This window comes from Canis lupus, chromosome 30, assembly GCF_003254725.2.
Source record: "Canis lupus dingo isolate Sandy chromosome 30, ASM325472v2, whole genome shotgun sequence".
Taxonomy (NCBI): domain Eukaryota; kingdom Metazoa; phylum Chordata; class Mammalia; order Carnivora; family Canidae; genus Canis; species Canis lupus.
In genome coordinates, this window is record NC_064272.1 from 21,095,095 (window position 1) to 21,118,283 (window position 23,189).

General features: G+C 35.1%; 1 protein-coding gene across 1 annotated transcript in view; it reads right to left on the reverse strand.

Annotated features, from left to right (window-relative positions):
• Positions 1-392: 392 nt before the first annotated feature.
• PYGO1 (pygopus family PHD finger 1) overlaps positions 393-23,189 on the reverse strand; it is a 30,973-nt gene continuing 8,176 nt past the window's right edge. Inside the window, exons 2-3 of the mRNA XM_025472718.3 lie at positions 9,862-9,947; positions 393-8,305 (exon numbers count right to left, since the gene is read on the reverse strand). Coding sequence (XP_025328503.1) covers positions 7,181-8,305; positions 9,862-9,947 — 1,211 coding nt within the window. The 3' untranslated portion in view covers positions 393-7,180. The remainder of the gene's footprint in view (positions 8,306-9,861; positions 9,948-23,189) is intronic.

Below are 23,189 nucleotides of genomic sequence, written 5' to 3' on the forward strand. Positions count from 1 at the left end.
TTTCAGGGATTGTTAAGCTGCTGAGGTTGTAGAACTTTTCTCCAATTAATTTTCTCTTAACGGAACTGAAGTCCTAATTTGTTAAAATAAATCAGAGATAGGTTATGCTCAGATGTTCTAAGGGAAACTGAGGACTCAGTGTTATGTATAAACTTTACAGGGGAAAAAAAAGAATGCATATAACACGACCTATCCAAAAATACTAGCTTGGTCCTCAGTATAAAGTTAAATTCCTAAAAAATTTTTAAAAATTAAAATAAAATAAAATTCCTGGTAAGTTGCAGGTTATTGCCCTGGTAAATGTTTTCTGGAACATTTCCTACTCAAAACCACGACTGTCATACCTATAACCTAAGATTGTTCTGTTGAATGTCAAGCACTTAAAAAAACAGTTGTTTTTCTCTTTAAAAACTAGCTTTATTCAAAAGAATCCGAAGCATAACACTATAGGAACAAACTTACAATACATATTGTTCAAGAAAGCCTGCCACACATAATTTCTACTAATAGTAGGTCTAAATGTTGATAAATAACATTCTTTATACAATGCACAAATGACATTTAGTATGAGCCTTACAAAGAATGGCCAACAATAACATGGACTGTTTTGATAGAACCTCTATTTGTCTTGCTACTTATCTACAGAATAAAAAACTAAAATGTGGAAGATAAATTCTTCTTAAATTTTACCATGGTGTTTAAAGAAGAAAGAAAGGGATCAAAAGGAGGAAATTATAAGAATTAAAGATTTTAAAAAGAAAAAGTAAAGTTGGCTTACCACTATTAATAGTAATTATTAAAAAGTAATTCAGAATTGATAATTTTTGGTTTAATACTTGGAAGCCCTTAGACAAACTATCCATTATTCACTATATTCAATCAGTTACCAAGCCAATTGTATTTCTCTGAAAACTGTAACTTGTACAAAACCATACAAAAAAAATAAACAATTTGGGGGTAACCTAGTCATTTCATAACTTAAAATTTTTCCACAATGCAATTCATGAATCATTTAATACTAATACTTCTTTAAACCTCTATGATTTAAATAGAAACAGACTCATTTCTAAGAGATTGTATGTGAAGATACCAAGAAAAAAATTAATCCTTAACATGTAATTCTAAATTTTTAGCCCCCAAAACAGACCCATGTAAACACTGGACATTCAAATCAAATATAATGGAATTATACTACCATATGATACATGGCATTTTTAAAAACATTAAGAACCAAATCAGATTTATTGCTATGTCAGTCTTATCAATAATTAATCAAATTACAAAATACACTACATAACCACGCCAAAAATGATGCTGTATAGAGATATCATTTATGTAACATAGGTAAACATTTATCTTGTAATATACATCACTAATATAGTAAAACCTTATTCAGGATAGTTTGAACTGATAAAAGTCTAAAAATTTGAATGCTTTAAAAAGATATGCAGTTTAAGCACTCATAGCTTTTTTTTTTTTTTTTGCTTTCAAGTATACAATTTCAAATATACAAATTTGCATTGGCCAAATATTACATATTACAATCCATTTGGGTACTTGTTTAAAGACAAAAGAATGTTTTTTTAAATGATATTCTCAAATAAATGCTCTATAAAGCTTAACGTTCTTCCAAGATCAAACATTTTTTTCTTTAAAATCTTCATTATGACTTTCATTAACAAATCTTTTCATCAGATAGTACAAAGTAAACACCATTTAAGCCTTGGATCAATGGTTACAAATTCTAAGTAAATTAGAGGACTTTTATGGTACTGTAACAGCTTTAAATGAATATTAGCATTTCTACTTATTTTGCTATGGTGAAGTGAATGGAATCTTTTTTTGGCTGGAAGATATCAGAGTAGGTTCAAAGTCTAGTATGTAATTTTAATGGTAAAGGCTAAAAAAATCCTAATATGCACAATCAATTAAGATAATAATTCCTTAGTGATAACTGTGAGAGGAAAATAAAAATTTTAAGAAGTATTTATTGTATTATGAGTGTTATGAATTGCTAATTTTACCCCCTCTCCCATTTCAAAACATCAGGCCATCTACTAATCCATAAATATTGATGTTTCACATACTTCATAGAGTAGCTTAAACATACCAGCATAAGAAATAATTAGTATTACATAGTAATTTCCTTTGCCATAGGAATAAATGTTGGACAAAGTCTGGAAACATTTTATTTTCCAATTTGAATTACAGTAATTTTGCCACAGACCACAGCACTAGTGCATGTGTTACTTTAGACATGCTCTAAGAACAAAACAAAAAAATTACTGCAAAAATACATGTCACCAATGTGGAACACACTCAGATTTGTATAAAAGTACTGAACTAATATCCCAAAAAGAGGTATATGTAAACAGTACATAAGGAAGAAATAGTTTTAATATGAAACAGTCATTTAAGTCACATACATCATGATAAGAAGCAGGACTTTCTTTTATAAAAGATATTTTAACTAACAAGCAACATCATCTATATCACCTACAGAACAAGGAAAGTACAAGTATTTAGAGTAAGTTTTAATATAATTGCAAGTAATGGATTTTGACAAACTATGACAAAGATTATCCATTGAGTTTCATTAAAAACTTTAAACTAAATATAGGCCTCTGATGTATTCATGTCTGAGATAGCCATTTTTCATTTCCCCTAGACTCTATGTCCTGGGAGATGTTAATGCCAGCCCTAGTCTCCTTACTCCAGGAGTACCTCTAAACTTCCACCTCTGTACCAAGAGTTAGAAAAATGCAGATGCGACTTCTATACTGTTCTACTGGATAAACAGAATAGGCAAAAGGGGCAAGTTACTAACATTTGGAAGTGAGAAAACTCTGAGTTCAAAAGTTGAGGAAAGAAAACTGTGAAAAGTCCAAACAATTAAAGGAAATTGGGAAGTACTCTCAAGATAGCATCCATCAATTCAATAAAAAGACTGCTTCCCACAATGCCTGAAATGTGGTCTTATTGTTGGAAATCTTAGATATTAGATAAAAATCTATTCTGAATAAGCAGCCTTAAAAAGGAAGTTTAATCCCACTTTCTTCACTATCTTCATTTGCATTTTGGTGGAAAACATTTTTCCCTTAAACCTGGCCAGCCATAACCACAGGAAAAAAAAATGGGAGTTCTAAGTGGAGGAAAGATGAAATTTTGAAGCACAGAGCATCCATTAGGGGAAAAGGCAAGTTGGCTTGTATTGTATTCCGCCAGAGGGTTTAGGATGGAAAGAGGGCAACTAGGAAACACTAACACCAAGAAACTTAACTCTCCTGAATCACATTAGGAAAAAGGAAAGACCTCTGTTTCTTTCTACCTCCTACATTGACTGGTTCTCTAAAGAAAACTGAGCGCTGGTTTACTACTGGTTAACTACATTATGGTTTAAATAAGCTTTTATGAGCTTTCCTAACAATCTAATTATTTTATATAACGTTCCAAACTACTATTTACAAATGAACTTTGGGAGCCTGGATGCTCTTAATTGAACTTTTTAATTAAAAAAAACTAAAATAGCACAAATGTTCATGCATATGAAACCTCTATACACTGTAAGAAAATGAAATCCAAAAATTCTTTAGAGCTCCCTTAAAAAAATCATTACTTACATATTTTTTCCTGTTAAATACAATTACTATAGTATGCTGGACAATAAGTACTAGCATTTTTAATATGTTCAAGACAAACAAGTTTGAAAGAATACTAGATAAGGACTCCTGATACTTATTTGGATGATTAAAGTCAGCAGAATTCATGGTGACCCACACTATTGAGGTTTTTTCCTACCAGTAGGCAGAGTTGGAAGTCTTTAAAAAAAATGATTTCTTTATATTGTGCTAATCTATGAAGAATAAACCCTACTACAGGAAAATCTTGCTTTATGTACATAATCTCCTAATCTGGATAACAAGAATCCTAATAGCAGTACTATAAAAGTATTTCACACCAAAGGAAAACACTGTTCACAAAACTAATTCTAAACACTCTATCTGAATAATTTTTCTTTTATTCAGCTAAGCTGTTTCAGCATTAGTGAGTCCAGTAGCATCTAGAACAAATGGACTAGGAATTCTCTACTGAATTGAATAAAGCAAGTTCTGGGAAAGGAACTGACGATTTAAAACTATCAGCAACAACCTAGCTGTCATGAGAAAGCCTCATTGCTGAGAGTTAGTCAAGTTAAACTTAGACAAAACTTGAGAATATAAGAGAAACTTCACGATTTCCTTCTTAGTTGTGTATATGTGCCTTTGTGTATATGTGTGCATGTGAGATGAGGCCTTTCATGAAGGAAAAGGATTACATGAAAAAAGGTGCAGTGCTACTGGAAGATTATTCCACCTATGTGTATTTCTTTCCATTACTTAATATTTTTAAATGTTCAGGGCAACTCATCACTTGTCCTAACAAAGCCATACCAATTTGTATAATAGCCTTCTTTGGGTCAAATTGAACATTCTTATAGTTCCTCAATTTTCCTATCAAAAACCATCTACGTAGTTTTTGACTTAGTGTCACATAGAGACAAATGTCGAACTAGTTAAGAAGAGTAATTCAAATACATGAAAAGATTCACAAACTTTGATCAAACTATGATTATAGTTTGCCCATGACTCACTGGTAGTCAATCATGGGTTTTTCTTTTGAATATTTACAGACTCTTATTTAAATAAGGTGCTCTGAAGACCTAAGCATTTGAATAAAAATTCACTTGTAAGTTTTCAAAAACTATTTGGAAACGGAAAAGAATCACATTACAAATCAAGTACCTTTAGACTAGCTTGGAAGAAGTTACCTTACTTTCACAAAACTACTTAAACTGTAACCAACAGATGGCTTAAGAAACTGCAGAATTGATTTTAACAATAAGTACAACTCAAGTACTACCATGTAAAATGTTAACTTCTGAGGACACTGGAAGATCCTATTCAATATCTAACTATGTTGTCATAAAAACCATGATTCAATGCTAAGACTGGGCTTGTAGCATGCAGTGCATCATTTCTTCAAAATCAGCACTCACTAGGATTTCAAGAACTAGGTCCTTAAAGATTTATAAAATCATGTATTTCTAATATAAACTATAAAGTAAGCAACATGGGATCTTCAAGTATGCTACTGAACACATCAAATGTCAGAGTCAGCTAAAAATACTGCATTTTAACCTGCTTCAATTGGTAAAGTTGTCACACCAAGGAGTACCTAGTATTAGAGTCTATGCCATTTCATTTCCTAAAATTTTAAAGATATATAATTTACAACTATATTGAAAATATTTTGTACTCACCTCTAACTAGTCACAGGTAAATGGAGAAAACCTTCTACTACCTTGTACCATATGAAATTGCTGTTTTTGTAGGTCAAAATTAAAATGCTATATTTAAAAAAATAAGTTTTATTCAATCAAAATATGCATGAGCATTAATAATTTTCTACTAGGATATTAAATATTTCATTTTTTAAAAACTTGTCATTTGTTCAACTATATAAATTGTTCATATTCCCCAATTACTGCTTAATTGGAGAACACGTTTCTTAATAAGAAAGCTTCACATGATGAAAAAGATGGTAGTTTGCTGGATAAAGGTTTGGTAACTATAATGGACAGGACAAAATTTAATATCCCAATTCAATTAACTTTGCTTTAGTGGCTTCTGACATATGAGGTCAAGTGCTGCCATGTAATAGTGTGGGCTCATGTTTATTAACCAAACGATGTTTTTTTAATCAAAAATTTCATGCATAATTTTAATTTCTTGGCAATATGCTGCTACTGTCATTTCACCAGGGTTTAAACAGTAGTAACTAATTATCTTTCGCAGATCACCACATGGTCTTCAGAACTTTTTTGGTTACAATCATTAATGGTGGCCCAAGTTTGGGAGCTTCACCAACATCCAACCATTGTATGAATTGCTATGAATTGTCATACAGTTTCTTTCTTTTCTTTTTCTTTTTTTGTCACAGGTCATGATCCGCTCTAAAAACAGGTTTCCACTGTTCTGAATCTTAATGAGTATACCTCTGTCTCCATTCTTGATCATCTCCCAGGAGGATGTTCTTGGGTCCATCTTTACACTTTCCCCAGTCACCAGAGAAACTCCTACTTCAAGGCCTTGAAATTGTTGTTTGTAAGTTAGCTTTCACCCTGGCTCTTAATTGGTCTTTGCTCAAAATGGAGTCTCATCTCCCCTGAGGCTTGTCTTTAAATCCAGATCCCCATAACAAGATTTTTCAAACCACCACTGAGCAGTTCTTTTATCAGCTGAGCCTTCTAAGGCCAATTTGATATTTCCACCTATCTCATTTGCAGTATGTCCTGGCTTGAAATCATATTAAAAGACGTATTCACAAATCTTCCGAGGATATTATGTTATTTCTCTGGAAAATAATAAAATAACAATAATCAAAGGAAACTGAAGAACATACTATTAAAATTCTAAACAGCACAACTAGAAACATACTTCACTTCAACTCTAATTGCAGTCATTTTTCAACTGATCTAATATTAGCAATTTCATGTGGTACAATCCACAAGTTAATCAACAAATACTTACTGAGCATCTACTATATGCTAACATCCATCTCGTATCTGTACAAACAGATATCTTGGAAAGACTGACTCAAAAATAGAAAAATCACTAGTTTCAAGGACCCTAATGGGAAGAAATCTGGTATCATACCCTATTATCTTTTTAAAACATCCATTAAAATGTATGCTTTCTTCCATGTTATAGCTACATATACTTTTTTCTGAAAACATGTCAAATAGATCCTTGAAAGATTTTTGAACTGTTTAATGTAATATTGCCAAAGTTCAGCTCTGCAATGTACATTTTTCAATGATTCTAACTTTTAAAAGTCAAAACTTGCCTACATTTGCTATATATTATTTTGAAGCTTCAAGAGGCTTTTATGTTTATGATTAACAACAACAACTAACATTTATTTGTATAGTACTTTCTAAAGCACCCCCATATACAATAGTCTCATTTAAGACAACAAAGACAATACAAAATTTGCACTGGTGATGAAGTAGAATATTAATAAAAACTAAAAGGCAAATAATCTTTTTGCATGTGCATTTAAAAAAATAATGTCAAACATTAAAATCCTGTGTCACCAAACCTCTGTAAGACACAGGAAAAAAAAACTTTAATTCCTGTGACTAAGTATCACTGCCCACTGCAGGTGGGCCAAAAGTTTCTCGAGTACGCATTAACTGGACATCTTTGTCCGCCATGCAGGTATCACAGCCCCATACTGCTGATGCTTCCGCAGTTAGGAGGCCATAAGCCGTTTCAGTCATTCCAGTGCAGATCCGATGAAACCACTTCTGACAAGAAGCTTCACATAAGATGGCATCCTGATCATCATTCACTTCATTTGTACAAATTCCACAAGGATACACTGGGTCGGAAGAAGAATGGCCATGACGGCTTGGGTGAAGAGAGGATTTATTGCTTTTCTCAGTGGTGCATGTATCTGGGGCACCTCTTGGTTGCCGTGGTTTATTCTGTGTCCCATTTGCATGGCTGTTATTTGTAGCTTCTGTGGTGCTTGAACGGCTGTTCTCTTGATTTACTGCATTGTTTCGATTAACATTTTTTAATTCAATATTACTCTGATTCACTGTGTCATCCATATTTAAGTGAGGTGGATGAGTAGAGGAATTTTGATTAGTGTTTTTGGTTGCTCCTTGACTAAAGTCTTGTTTTGGAGGTGGTGCTTTTGCTTGACCGAAAGTGTTTGGGGGAGGAATAAAAGAATGATTAGATTCTAATGGAGAAGTAAAATTTGAATTATTTCCAGGGACAAAGTTAGATGCTAAGTCAGGGTTAGATACTTGGTTAGCATTCTGTGGAGGAATCTGATTGAAGTTTTCAGCAGGATTTTGTCTAAAATGTTGATTAGGCATGTTAACATTCTGACTCAGTGCATTGTTATAAGATGGATTTCCAAAGCTTGCATTATCATGTGGCCCAAAGTTAAATGCATGAGGTCGATTAAAACCCATGCCCAAAGGATTCTGAGGAAATGGGTGTGGCTGATTCCTGAGTGAGTAAGGACCACAGTATGGGGAAGACATTCTTGGAGGAACGTGAGGTGGCATTCTGAATGTGCTATAGCCTCCAAAGCCAGGATAACCAGGGCCAAGATACGGATTTGATGAAGGTAGTGGTTTATAGGAAATAGTATTATAGTTGTCATCAAATGGATTAGCAGCCACTAGATGGTCAGAGTTTGGATTCGGTGGTGGAGCATACTCAGACAATGGAGGAAAAGAAGGCCCCTGAAATGAGAATGTAGAGTAAAATATAGGTTTATATCAAAGAAGTCATTAAAACTGCTATCTTAACATGTAAGAACCTAGCTTTAATCAAATTTCTCTTGCTATGTGTTATGAAAATCTAATTCTTCATTTGACCTTTCAATTCTAAATAGTTTTTCATACTTAATTATATTTAATGATTAAAATGTGTATATTTCTTTCCTTTACAAAAGGAAAGAAGGTATGCTTTTCTGAGCTCAAACTCATTGTTACTTCAAATTCCAAAGGTATTTAATCTTCAAAAGAAGCTTCATTATATAATTTTCATTTAATATGCGTAACCATAATTCTAGAATCTTTCACTTAAACAATAAAATTAAGTAACTATAAATAGGATCTAAGTTTTTTTTACTAGCTTAACTTCAGGGAGTAGCTATTAAAGTTTTCCCCATGCACTAACTACTATGCTTCCGGCCTCAGAATGGAAAATATAGTTCTAGTTTTAGCCACATTGCAAGTTTAACACATGGTAGCCAAAATGGGGAAAAAGTAATCTGTACACACATCATATTTATTCACAGTCTTTAAAATAAAAACAGAGTAGGGATCCCTGGGTGGCGCAGTGGTTTGGCGCCTGCCTTTGGCCCAGGGAGCGATCCTGGAGACCCGGGATCGAATCCCACGTCGGGCTCCCGGTGCGTGGAGCCTGCTTCTCCCTCCGCCTGTGTCTCTGCCTCTCTCTCTCTCTCTCTCTCTCTGTGTGTGTGTGACTATCATAAATAAATAAAAATTTAAAAAAAAAGAAAAGAAAAAGGTTGTTAAGTAAAAATGAAGGTAGCTGAATAAAGTATGGAATTAAAAATAAAATAAAATAAAATAAAATAAAATAAAATAAAATAAAATAAAATAAAATAAAATAAAATAAAATAAAATAAAACAGGGCTTCAAATTTTCAAATGATAAAACCAAAAAAGCCGGTTTTTGTGACTATTTATTCCAGCACAGGTTATATACAAAAGATACTTCTGTGACTGCTTAATGATATGTACATTCTACTGAATCATTCTAACAGCTGAACAGTGCTTCAGGTTAAACCTGTGTCCATCTATTTTAAAATCTTTTAAATATCTATGGTTTTTAAAAAAGATTTTATTTATTTATTCATGAGAGACACAGAGAGAGAAAGGTCAAGATATAGGCAGAGGGAGAAGCAGGTTCCATGTAGGGAGCCCGATGTGGGACTCAATCCTGGAACTCTGGGATCACCCCTGTGCTGAAGGCAGACTCTCAACTGCTGAGCCACCCAGGTGTCCCAAATATTTATGCTTTTTAAGTTAGATTTAAGAATAGGCATTTTAATTTGTCTATGTTTCCTTCTTGCAATATCCACTTTAGGCCTATACACCACCAAATAACCACTAGTTGCAGAGTAAAAAATAATTTAAAAATCACTGCAGAATTCACTCTTAGGTTATGAATGAGGATAGGAAACAAACCCATGACGAAATTTAAATTTACCTCATCAGCTTCATCTTATAAGTGAACAAAAACTGTTATTAAAGAAAATGTCAATTTACCTGTGTATTTGTCTTGCGTTTTTTCTTGTCTGGGCTTCCTAGTTGTACACCTGGCCCTCCTAACCCATCCAGTCCACTATCACCACCTAAAAAATAAAATCCAGGTAACATTTCCACTTGTAACTGAAATCATTTTATATCTCTCACATCAATATCATAATTATCTGTTAATATGTGTTCTATTTTTCTTAGATAAAAGCTATACTAAGTTTTTTTTTAAATCTCTATCCTTCAAAAAAGTCTTCCCTATAATTTCAGCCAGAAATATTCATCTCTACTCTCACAGTATTTTTTATTACTCTTTCAGTGGGAAAGTCTCTATCTTACCCTCAAAGCTTTAGTCATCTGGTTTCTTATCCTTGAGGCAACCACTAGTTTCTGCTCTATCTTCCAAAAGGTAATCTAGATAAATTCCAGCATAGTATCTTTTGACAGGAGTACACAAACCATGGCATGCATACTATACACAATGCTCTCTATATATTGCTTTCTTCTTGGAAATCATTCCATGTAATTACATACAGAACTGTTCCATCACCTAATGACTGAATAGTATTTCATGGCATGACTATACCATAATTCATTAAACTAGCTCTCTCCCTATTAATGGATATTTAGGTGGTTTCCAAACCTTTGCTGTCTGCAATGAAATGCAGACATTTCTTAAATGCATGTACAAATCATTCATAGAACAGGAATTATGACATTAAAGGTATGTGGTCTTTAAATTCTTAAGGGTAATTGTCAAAGTACAATAATGTATGTATTATTTTCTCAACAGTATATGATCAAGCTAAAGCAAAAGGTCAACTGTGAATTAAAGAGGCTTAAAAATTTATCAATACATAACATTGTGAATGAATTAGTGTCACTGATTTGTATACTTAAAAATTGTTTAAATGGAAAGTTTTATGTTATATAGACATTACCAAAATAAAAACCAAAAAGTACAGAATTGACATGATCTAAAAAAAATAGTTTATCAAGAGAACTTTTTCCCATTTGAAAAACACTTTTTATGTGGAGGATTCTGATCATTAAAAAAGTAGATAGAATAAAATTATGATACATATATAGATACACATTTGTAATAGATTAATAAGTTCAGTGAGTTGACAATTAGAGGAGACCTGATCACATATGTGGATTCTGAGAAAGGTTCTTTAAACTGAGATGAACAGGATAAAAAAAATTTAAATTAAAAAATAGACTGACTTATAGGAGGATAACAAATCTCTCATGTAAACAGCATAAGAGCCTCTAGGCAGAGAAGAGCATATGTAAAGATTCTTAAGTAGAAAGAAGCCCAATGTGTTTGAGAAATTTAAGAGAGACCAGTGTGTTAAGGGACTCTGGAGAATGCCACTAGAAGAGGTTAAAGAGATAGGGAGGGACCAGATCATTTAGAGTAGTATGGACTGAATGTGTCTCCTCAAATTTTCTATTTTTAAGCCCTACCCCACAATATGATAGTATTTAGAGGTAGGACCCATTACCTTGAAAAAGGTAATGAAGGTTACATTAGGTCATGAGGGTCAGGCCCTTATGATGTGATTAGTAGCCTGAGGAGAAAGAAGAGTGTGCTCTTCACCCCACTGTGGAGCACAAACACAGCAAAGACCACGTGAGGACGCAGGCAAGAAAGTGGGCATCTACAAGCCAGAAAGAGAGTACTCACCAGGAAGTGAATTGGCTAGCACCTTCATCTTGGACCTCTCAACCTCCGAACAGTAAGAAAATAAATTTCTGTTGTTTAAGCCACCCAGTCTTGCAAGATACTTTGTTCTTGCAACCCAAGCAGACCAAGACTAGAATAAGCAACACCTTCTTCTCAGAGATTTGAGTTTAAACTCCACAATGGCCCTCCTGTGAATTTACACATTCTAATAATTCCAGCTTCTTTCCTGTGGCCTTAGGAATGGTAGCTGCTTCCTAGTCGATACCTCTGTGGAAACTTCAGTATCCTATTGTGCCACTTCAGTTTAATGTCTGTTAACAATACCTTAAATTCTTTCTACTAAAAATAACTGGTATGGTTTCTATCTCCTGACTAGATCCTGACTGATATATATCTCAAGTGCCACTAGCCAGAAACTGTCATTACTATTAAGTTAACATCATTCCAGACATCCAGATTATTACCTACCTACTTCTCCTTCTGGAATACAGGGCAACAGTAATACCTTTACAAAGATGGGATACTATTTTTAAATAAAAGCACTGAACTTTATTATAATGTAATAAAAAAACATTGAATGTTTAAGATAATATGGTATCACATCTTATTCTACTTTTTCCATCCTGTTTCCATCCATCTACTTTTCTATATCTAGATTCAATTCTTTATTTCAGCTAAATTGTCTTTTATCACATCTTTGAATACTTTTTCTGCTCTATTTGTCGAGTACTGTATTTGGGGGCACCAGTTATCATTACACTACAGAAACTTATAGCAGCATATCTATTAATTAGCTCTTCTGACTACTGTTTTTCTTATCTACTTAATCTAAATATCTGTAGTTTTTCTATCTATAACTCAATTGCTAACCATATCTATTATGTTCTTTATTTTTAATTTATTTGTTCTATAATTATGTTGGTTTAGTCCTCAATTGGTTTCCTGAGTTCTGCAATTTACATTTAATCTAATTTTGTTGTATTATCATCCTGTCTTTGAACTCTTATTTTTACTTTTGTTTTTGTTTTTTTTCATTAAGGTCTACCACTTGAAGCACATATGAGATATTTCCTTCTGTCCTTTAGGTTATGAGTCTTCATCTTCTGCATGCTATTTCTTTTTTCTTTCTTTTGTTAATTCATTAGTTTACTCTAGCATGTTTGCACAGTTGTGCTTTTATTTTTACCTTGCAATTCTGTCTAGATCTTTTATTTGCTCTGATTTAACATGGGTGCTTTCTGACTCTCTTTTATTCACATCTAAGATTACTTCAGTTAGGAGATATGCTTTATGTACTGAAATAATCATGTGATTTCCCTCCCTTTAAATTATGTGTGTTCAACTTAAAACTGATATTCCTGAAATAAAGCCAACATACTCACTTTTATATGAATGTTATTATTTTCATGTGACTGGAGATATCTCTTTAGAATGCTTGCCTATAGTATTAAGATTAACCTCTTGTGTTTCCTTGGAACCTCCAGGTTTTTAATTCTGACATTTTGTTAAATGCTCATCTACCTAGTCAGGAGGTGTAGTAACCCATTCTCATGGGAGGTTTCCCTGTGTTCCCTGATTCAATTTATATCCCTGGAGACTTCTTTTTTGTCAGAGAAAGTTCTCCTTCTCTCTCTCTTTTTTAAACCTTCTATTTCATGCATTTTTTTCTTACTCAAAAGAATAAGATAAAGAGTAGTCATTTAATTTAATGTAAGCTATGTAAGTCAGCTCTACTTTTTTTTTCTTTTTTTAGTTTTTTTTTTTTTTTCTCAGCTCTACTCTTTTAAAAAAGAAAAAGAAATAGAATGTAAAGGAGTCATACCACTGGTAAAAAGCAGCACTGAAATCTAAAACCAGAGTTTTGTTTCCTTTTAAGTTTTTCACCATATTCACAAGATTGTATAACCATTACCGCTATTTAATTCCGTAACATTATCATCACCCCATCATATACTCATTAGCAGTCATTTCCTAGTCCCCTAGGCCCTGGCAGTCATAAATCTACTCATACATATTTACCTATTCTGGATATGTCATATAAATGGAATCACAATATGTGGCTTTTTATAACTTCTTTCATTTATACTAGAGTAATATTTTCAAGGTTTATCCATGTTATGGTATGTATTATTTCCTTCTTATAGCTGACTGTGTGGATATACCACATTATATTTATCCATTGATCAGTTGGTGAACATTTGGGTGTTTCTACTTTTTAGCTACTAAGAATAATGCTGCTATGAATATTTATGTACAAGTTTTTATATAAACATATGTTTTCAATTCTCTTAGTATATACCCAATAATAGAATCATTGGGTGATATGGTACCTCTAAGTTTAACATTTTGAGGAATTGCCCAACTGTTTTTCCATACTGGCTGTGCCATTTTCCATTCCTACTTGCTAAGTCTAAGGGTTCCAATTTCTTCACTTCCTCTCCAACACTTATTTTGTTTCTTTTTTATTTTATTTTTTAAAGATTTGAGAGAAAGAGTGAGAACAGGGGTAGGGGCAGAGAGAGAGAGGGAAAGAATCTAAGGCAGACTCCTGGCTAAAGGCAGCGCAGGGTAGAATTTCATGACTCTGAAATTATAACCTGAGCTGAAAACAAGAGTCAGATGCTCAACTGACTGACTCTTCTGTTTTTTAAATACAGCCATTCTAGAGAGTATGAACTGGTATCTCTCATTGTGGTTTTAATTTGCATTTTCAAAATTACTAATGATATTGAATATCTTTTCATATACTTATAACCATTCATATGTATTTTTTACTTGAAGAAATGTCTACTCCAGTCACATTTACCTATTTTTTAGTTAAGTTGTTTATCTTTTTTGTGTTATGTTGTAAGAATTCTTTATGTATTCTGGATACTAGAGTGTTATCAGTTATAAGATTTGCAAATATTTTCTTCCAATCTGTGGCATATCTTTTCACTTTGATAGTGTCTGTCCTCTGACACATAAAAATTTTTAATTTTGATGAACTCCAATTTATCTATTTTTCTTTTGCTTGTTTGGATAGAACTAGATTCATATTCTAACCTGCCTCCCTAAAATCTTACCACAAAAGACAAAAATGAAAACTTCTGGTTCAAACTACAGGAGCTCCTATTTTTAAATTCTTTGATGTGGTAGGAATCCCATTTTAGTAGATGGTAAGTAAAGAACTAATAGTGAGATCCAGTCCAACTCTCAGTCATTGATCCAAACTCTGATGGTTCAAGAATGATTGAATCTATTACTAATTTATAACTGTCCAGTAGCCCATATAAAATAAACTGATGATTCCATATTAACAAATCGTATTCACTTTTCCTTAACAGTACATACTGATATGCTGAGCACAGAAATGTGTTGTTCTCAAATATGAATACCTAGAAATTTTGATGAATGTGGTAGGAAAAAAGAATTAGCAATGATTTTAGAGGTCAAATAATAGAGTGTTATATAAATAAACAAAGGTACCAAACAACAAAGTCCTATATTCCTAACATCTGTCATAGGTATTTTATAACAAAAATATAAAAAGAAAAACATAATTCCTAAAAATATAAACAATTACTAATAAATTAGTCACTAATCTCCAACCTAGAATATATAAATTCCTACTTATAGCATTAAGAATACTGAAAAATAGGATGCCTGGGTAGCTTCGTGGTTGAGCATCTACCTTCCACTCAAGGCGTGATCCTCAAGTTCTGGGATCAAGTCCCACATTGAGGGATCCCTGGGTGGCGCAGCGGTTTAGCACCTGCCTTTGGCCCAGGGCGCGATCCTGGAGACCCGGGATCGAATCCCACGTCACGCTCCCGGTGCATGGAGCCTGCTTCTCCCTCTGCCTATGTCTCTGCCTCTCTCTCTCTCTCTCTCTGTGATTATCATAAAAAAAAAAAAAAAAGTCCCACATTGGGCTCTGCAGGGAGCCTGCTTCTCCCTCTGCCCATGTCTCTGCCTTCTATGTCTCTCATGAATAAATAAATAAAATCTTTAAAAAATGAATACTTAAAAATTATAATTTTATAATTAAAATGCTGTAATTTAAAGATGGACAAAAAGCACCCTTAATTAATGTTATGTAACATCTCTGTTCACTTTCCAAAAATTGAATAACAATTGTTTGTATTCACTATAAGGCAAGGCTCTGACATTTGCAACTATATTTTTTCTTTAAGATTTTGTTTATTTATTCATGAGAGACACAGAGGGGGGGTGGGCAGAGACACAGGCAGAGGGAGAAGCAGGCTCCCTGCAGAGCCCAATGTGGGACTTTTTTTTTTTTTAATTTTTTTAACGTGGGACTCAATCCGGATCAGGCCTTGGGCTGAAGGTGACACTAAACTGCTGAGCCACCTGGGCTGCCCCCATTTGCGACTATTTAAATAAATTTTATTATTTTCAAGTAATCTTTGAATAAAGCCACCTTAAGTCCTTTTTAGAAACTGACTTTTAAGGTATTAATTTTTTATTTAAGAGTCTAACATTCCCCCTGATAAAGCAAATTTTCAAGTTCCCACTGGTGTCTGTTGCTCCATTTATTATTTGTCTAAAGAGTTAAATATATAACATTTTCAATGGTTTTGACTCTTGGTCTTACCTGGGTCCTTCCTGCTGCCTGTAATACTGGTAGTTCTTCACTATTGGGTAATCATTATGTTAGATCAGATAAAGCTAATTAGAATACAAGCTACCAACAATTTCCATGATTCTTACTGTTTAAAAATAAAGTGAAAGTCCAGGATTCAGGGGAAAGGGAAAGTAGTGATTATATCTAGTCATTTAGGTTACCCTCAGAGCTTAGGTACCAAAGCTTCTCTGTAGTTGCTCTATATAGCTGCTGCTGTTAACTGTGCAAGGTAAATCATGAATACTCAATCAGGAGCTGAAAGCTGTGGGGCAGAAAACCAAGAAAAGGGGAACTGTCAAAGCTTACTGTTAACACTAGCCACTGTGATCCTTTTAATCAGTTAATACTTGAACTTCTTTATCTCATCTCTTCACTCCTACCTGCCCAGCGACCTCTGAATGTACAAGCCAAATGGACAATGGACGTGGGAAAAGGTAATGACAATGGAACAAGAAGACTCTTTTATCTTAAGAAAGCAAAGAAATTTTTATCTCTCTAGATATTATCACCCTATGTTATGCCACTCAATCTCAACTAAACAAAATAAATCTCTTATCTCGTCTTTACCCTTTAACCTTCATCTAAAGCTGAAAGTTGAAGTTATGTGTCTCTTCATAGTCTTACAGAAAAGTCTAATATATTAAGGCTATTTTTCTTTTTTTTTTCTAGATTTATTTAGTTATGATAGAGAGGGAGAGAGAGAGTAAGAGAGAGGCAGAGACACAGGAGGAGGGAGAAGCAGGCTCCATGCTGGGAGCCCGATGCAGGACTCGATCCAGGGACTCCAGGATCGCGCCCTGGGCTAAAGGCAGGCGCCAAACCACTGAGCCACCCAGGGATCCCCCGGCAATTTTTCTTATCTAAAGAATCTACAAATTATTTTTTTAAAGATTTTATTTGTTTATTCATGAGAAACACAAGAGAGAGAGAGGCATAGGGAGAGAAAGAAGCAGGCTCTCCATGGGGAGCCCTATGCAGGACTCGATCCCAGGACTCTAGGATCATAACCTGAGCCAAAGGCAGACTTAACCACTGAACCACCCAGCCATCCCAGAATCTACAAATTGTTAAAGATTTTCTTGTTTGAAATCTATTTGTAAGTATAAAATTATTTTTTCTACTTCTAAGTACTTTTTATTTTTGTAAACTGTGGAGTATTTGCTCTAGGGATTTTATGTATTTTTTTTTGCTCTAATTATATATTATATAAATTCTACCTTTTTATTTCTTCTATTAAAGAATATTTTTTTAAAGATTATTTATTTATTTATTAGAGACAGAGAGAGAGAGAGAGGCAGAGACACAGGCAGAGGGAGAAGCAGGCTCCATGCAGGGAGCCCAACGTGGGACTCAATCCCAGGACCCCAGGATCACGCCCTGGACTGAAGGCGGCGCTAAACCGCTGAGCCACCAGGGCTGCCCAAAGAATCTATTTCACTTTAAAGTCCTTAAAAAGGAAGTAAGGGTATTGTCCTGTACACTAGATGTGGTATACCTTTTATGTCATTTAAGTTTTCATTTTTATCTTCACCTTATTTGCAATAATGGTTTCGTTTGTGATACTGACTATTCTCATAAATAGTGAGTGTTTTATTTTAACATTTTATAATGGGGTTCCAATCCAAGTTGGTGATGTAGGAAGATCTTGAACTCACTTCAAACATGGACACACCAATCTACACCTATTTATTAAGCAATTCCTCTTGAAGAACAATTGAGGGCTAACTGAACAGCTTCTGCACAACAAAAGATATAGAGACCACATAGAGAACAACAAGAAACACAGTAATGAAGGGAATCCTCACCCTCAACAGCTGCAATCTTTAGTGGGGAGGGATAGCACTGAAGGCCGACTATGAGCACATTCATCACCTCTGAGGCACAGAAAAAGGTACTAAAAGGGGAACTAAAAGGAACCAGCCTAGAACTCTTGCCAAATGATTGGGGAGCAACCCTGTGGGTTGGAGGACTGGCGAGCACCATGGTTTATGTTTCCCCTCCACCTTGATAGAGTGGATAGGAGCAGGGTCCAGGTATCCTGGCTGACCTACCACCTCAGTGAGCCCAAGGCTTTTAGCCATCCCCAGCTGTTCCACCAAGGTAGCCCCAGTATAGCACGCACAGGGACACCCCTGTTCAGAAATCACTACAGTTCCAGCCCTCTGGCCAAGGTAACAAAAGTGCAAAGCACCTCAGAACATTCTAGGCCCACACCACTTTAGTGCTAGACAAATTGCCAGGGCACACCTGGTGCAGATGCCTTAGGACCTCCTGGCCTGTGCCTGCTTTGGCTTCCAATGCCCTCTATGTGGAACATCCCAGGACCCATAATCTGTGTATGCTTTGGTTCCATACACCCAGCTACAGTGCCCCTTGAGCCTCAAGACCACTCTCACCCTTTGGCATGCATCCACTTCACCTTCAGTGGTTTTGTCAGGGTACTCTCACAGAGCCTGGGACTCCAACCCAGCCTGCTTCAGCTTCAGCTGTCTGGCCAGGGTGCTTTGTGCCTGGAGAGTCCTAGGACCACACTGGCCCACACCCACTTCAGCTCAGACCATCCCACCAGAGCAGCCCCAGCACAGAATTCCCCAAGACTACCAGTCCAGCCAGCCATACTCCAACCAGGCAGCCAAAGTCACCAGGCACACATGGTCTACACAGAGGATGATCATGCATAACATCAGACCATTCCTTCGACTTTAGAAGCGGCTGTTCTGCTTAATTCACAGAAAATAGAAAGTCCGCCAAAATGAGACAGGAATATGGTCTAAATGAAAGAATAAGACAAAGCCTCAGAAAAAGAACTAAATGAACTAGAGATAAGCAATATGCCTGATAATGAGTTTAAAGTAATGGTTATAACGATGCTCACTGGACCAGAGAAAAGAGGGGAAGAACTTAGTGAGGACTTCAACAAAGAGATAGAAAATACAAAAAAGAACCAATCAGAGTTGAAGATTACAAAAACTGGAGGGAATCAATGGTAGATTAAAGGATGCAAAAGAATGGATCAGTATTCTAGAAGACAGAGTCATGGAAAGAACCCAACACAAATAGCAAAAAGAAAAGAGAATTTTTTAAAAAATGAAGATAGGTTAAAGGATTTCTTAGACAACAACAAGTAAACAGACATTTGCATTATATGGGTTCTTAAAGGAAAAGTAGGAAAAAAGGGGGCAGAAAACATATTTGAAGAAATAATAGTTGAAAACTTCCCCAACCAGGGGAAGGAAACAGACATTCAAGTTTGGTAATCCTAGAGAGTCCTAAACAAGATGAACCCAAGAAAGTCCACACAATGACATATATTTATTAAAATATTGAAGATTGGGCAGCCCTGGTGGCTTGGCAGTTTGGTGCCACCTTCAGCCTAGGGCATGATCCTGGAGACCCAGGATCAAGTCCCACATCAGGCTCCCTGCATGTAGCCTGCTTCTCTCTCTGCCTGTGTCTCTGCCTCTCTCTCTCTCTGTGTGTCCCTCATGAATGAATAAATAAAATCATCTAAAAATATATTGAAGATTAAAGATAAAGAGAAAAATTTTAAAGCATCAAGAGAAAATAAAATAGTTACATATAGGGGAAATCTCATAAGGCTATCAGCAGATTTTTCAGCAGAAACTTTGCAGGCGAGGGACACCGGGTGGCTCAGTGGTTGAGCATCTGCCTTTGGCTCAGGTCATGATCCCAGGGTCCTAAGATCTAGTCCCACATCAGGCTCTTCTCAGGCAGCCATTTTCTCCCTCTGCCTATGTCTCTCTGTATCTCTCATGAATAAATAAAATCTTTAAAAAAAAAAAGAAAAAGAAAAAAAGACACTTTGCAGGCCAGAACAGAGTGGTATGATATATTCAAAGTGATGAAAGGAAAAAAACCTATAACCAAGAATACTTTAGGCAGCAAGATTATCATTCAGAATTGAAGGAGAGAGAAAGTTTCCCAAACAAAAGTAAAAGTTCATTATCACTAAACCTGCCTTATGAGAAATGTTAAAGGAACTTCTCTAAGTGGAAAATAAAAGGATATAATTAAAAGTAAGAAAATAATGGGGGTGCCTGGGTAGCTCAATCAATTGCATATTTCAGAGAAAAATAACAAATAATCACCAAATTTGTATGGAACCACAAAGAGCCCAAACAGTCCAAGCAATCTTGAATAAGAAAAACAAAGCTGGAGGTATCATAATCCCAGATTTCAAGCTATACTACAATAGTTACAGTTATCAAACAATTTAGTACTGGCACCAAAACAGTAACATAGATTAAGAGAACAGAATAGAGAGCCTAGAAATAAACCCATGTTAATATAGCCAATTACTCTATGCAAAGGAGGCATAATGGTGAAAAAAATAGTCTCTTCAAGAGCTGCCTGGGTGGTTTAGTTGGTTGAGCATCAGCCTCTTGAATTTAGCTCATGTCATGATCTCAGGGTCATGGGATTAAGCCCCATGTCAAGCTCCACGCTCAGTGGGAAGTTTGTTTGAGATTCTATCTCCTTCTCCTTGCCCTTCCCGAACTGCTCACACAAGTACTCTCTCTCTCTCTCTTAAATAAATAAATGAATGAATGAATGAATGAATGAATAAATAAATAAATAAATAAATAAATAAATAAATCTATCTTTAAAAGACATAGTCTCTTCAATAAATGGTGCTGGGAAAACTGGACAACTACATTAAAAATAATGAAACAGGACCACTTTCTCACACCACACACAAAGCAAACTTAAAATGGATTAAAGACCTAAACATGAGACCCGAAACCATAAAAACTCCTAGAAGAAAACAGGAACCAATTTTTCTAACATCAGCTTTAGCAACATTTCTCTAAATATGCCTGCTAAGACAAGGGAAACAAAAGCAAAAATAAACTATTGGGACTGCACCAAAATAACAAAGCTCTCACACAGCAGAGGAAACCATCAACAAAAGGAAAAGATAACATACTTAATGGGAGAAGATATTTGCAGATGACATATCTCATGAGGAATTAATATCACATAAAGAACTTCTACAACTCAACACCAAAAAAAAACAAATAATCTAATTTAAAAATGGGCAGAAGACATGAACATTTTTCCAAAAGAGACATACAGATGGCCAACAGACACATGAAAAGATGCTCTACATCACTAATCATCAGGGAAATGCAAATCAAAACCACAGTGAGATATCACTTTACACCTGTCAGAATGGTTAGCATCAAAGAGACAAGAAATAACAAGTGTTGGCAAGAATTTGGAGAAAAAAGGAACCCTTGGACCCTGTTGGTGGTAATGCAAATTGTTGCAGCTAATCTGGAAAACACTATGGAAGCTTCCTAAAAATTTAAAAATAGAAATACCATATGATCCAGTAATTCCACTAACTGGATATTTACTCAATACAAAAGCACTAATTTGAAAAAAACATATGCAACTCTGTTTATTGTAGCATTATTTACAATAACCAAGATATAGAAGAAACCTAAGTGTCCATTGCTGGATGAATGCATAAACAAGATGGGACGGACGGATGGACACACATGCGCGCGCACACACACACACTAGAACTATCACTCGGCCATAAAAAAGAATGAGATCTTGCCATTTAGGATAGCATGTGTAGACTTAGAGGGCATTATGCTAAGTGAAATAAGCCAGATAGAAAAAGGCAAATACCAAGTGATTTCACTTTTATGTGGAATCTAAAAAAAAAAAAAAAACATTTAAAAAGCAGAAACAGATTCATAAATACAGAAAACAAACTAGTGGTTGGCAGAGGGGAGGGGCTGGTGAAGGAGAGTGGGAGATAGAGGTTTCCAGTTATGGAATGCGTAAGTCAGGGGGATAAAAGGTACAGCATAGGGAACAGAGTCAAGAATATTATAATAGCATTGTATGCTGACAGATGGTAGTGCAACTACTTGTGGTGAGCATAGTATAACGAATAGTTGTCAAATTACTGTGTTGCAAACCTGAAACCAATGTTAACAGTGTGTTGATTTTATTTCAATTAAAAAAAAGGTTTAGTATTTTCTATTTTTTCCTTCAAAAACAGCTTTGCTTCAAGAGTAGTTCAAATAAGTATACATTTTAATTAGTATGCTGCTTAAATGACACAAACTGAGTCTGTGTCCCTCCCAAAATTTACATGTTGAAATCCTAATCCCCAGTTTGATAGTACTTGGAGGAGGGGCCTTCGGAGGTAATTAGACCCTGCCCTCATGAATGGAATTAGTGTCCTTATAAAACAGACTTCTGAGAGCTCCTCTGGCCCTTTCACATGTTACAACGCAACAAGAAGACTGCCCAGGAAGTAGGCCCTCACCAGATACAAAATCTGCTGGCACCTTGATCTTGGACTTCCTAGCCTCCAAAATTGTGCTAAATTGCTTATTGTTTATAAACCACCCAGTCTATGGTATTTTGTTATAGCAGCCTGAGCTAAGGCAGTGCTTAACACACTGCCTGGCACACAGTGGACCCTCAAATACTAGTTTTCATTTTGCTTTCCTTTAGACAAAACTATACCATAAGCTGACTTCATTTCTATTTCGTTTGTTCTTTTTCTTCCTTTTCTTTTCCTTCCTTCCTTTTCTTTCTTTCTTTCTTTCTTTCTTTCTTTCTTTCTTTCTTTCTTTCTTTCTTTCTCTTTCTTCAGATTTTTTTATTCATGAGAGACACAGAGACATAGGCAGAGGGAGAAGCAGGCTCCCCACTGGGAGCCCGATGTGGGATGCTACCCCAAGAACCCCAGGATCATGCCCTGAGCTGAAGGCAAGATGCTCAACTGCTAAGCCAACCAGGTGTCCCACTTCATTTGAGTTTCTATAATATTTAACACCCTATCAAAAGATCTAATGTTAAGCATTGTCAACACATTCAGTCGACAATCAAATATCAGTATTTTATAGTAGCACAGAAGTCTGGGATATAATGTCAGTTTATTCTATCATTTACTATGGATGTGAACATCTTAGCTAACAGTTTTGCCTTCATCTGAAATGTACTTCTCTAATACTGGTCTCTACCATTAAATGG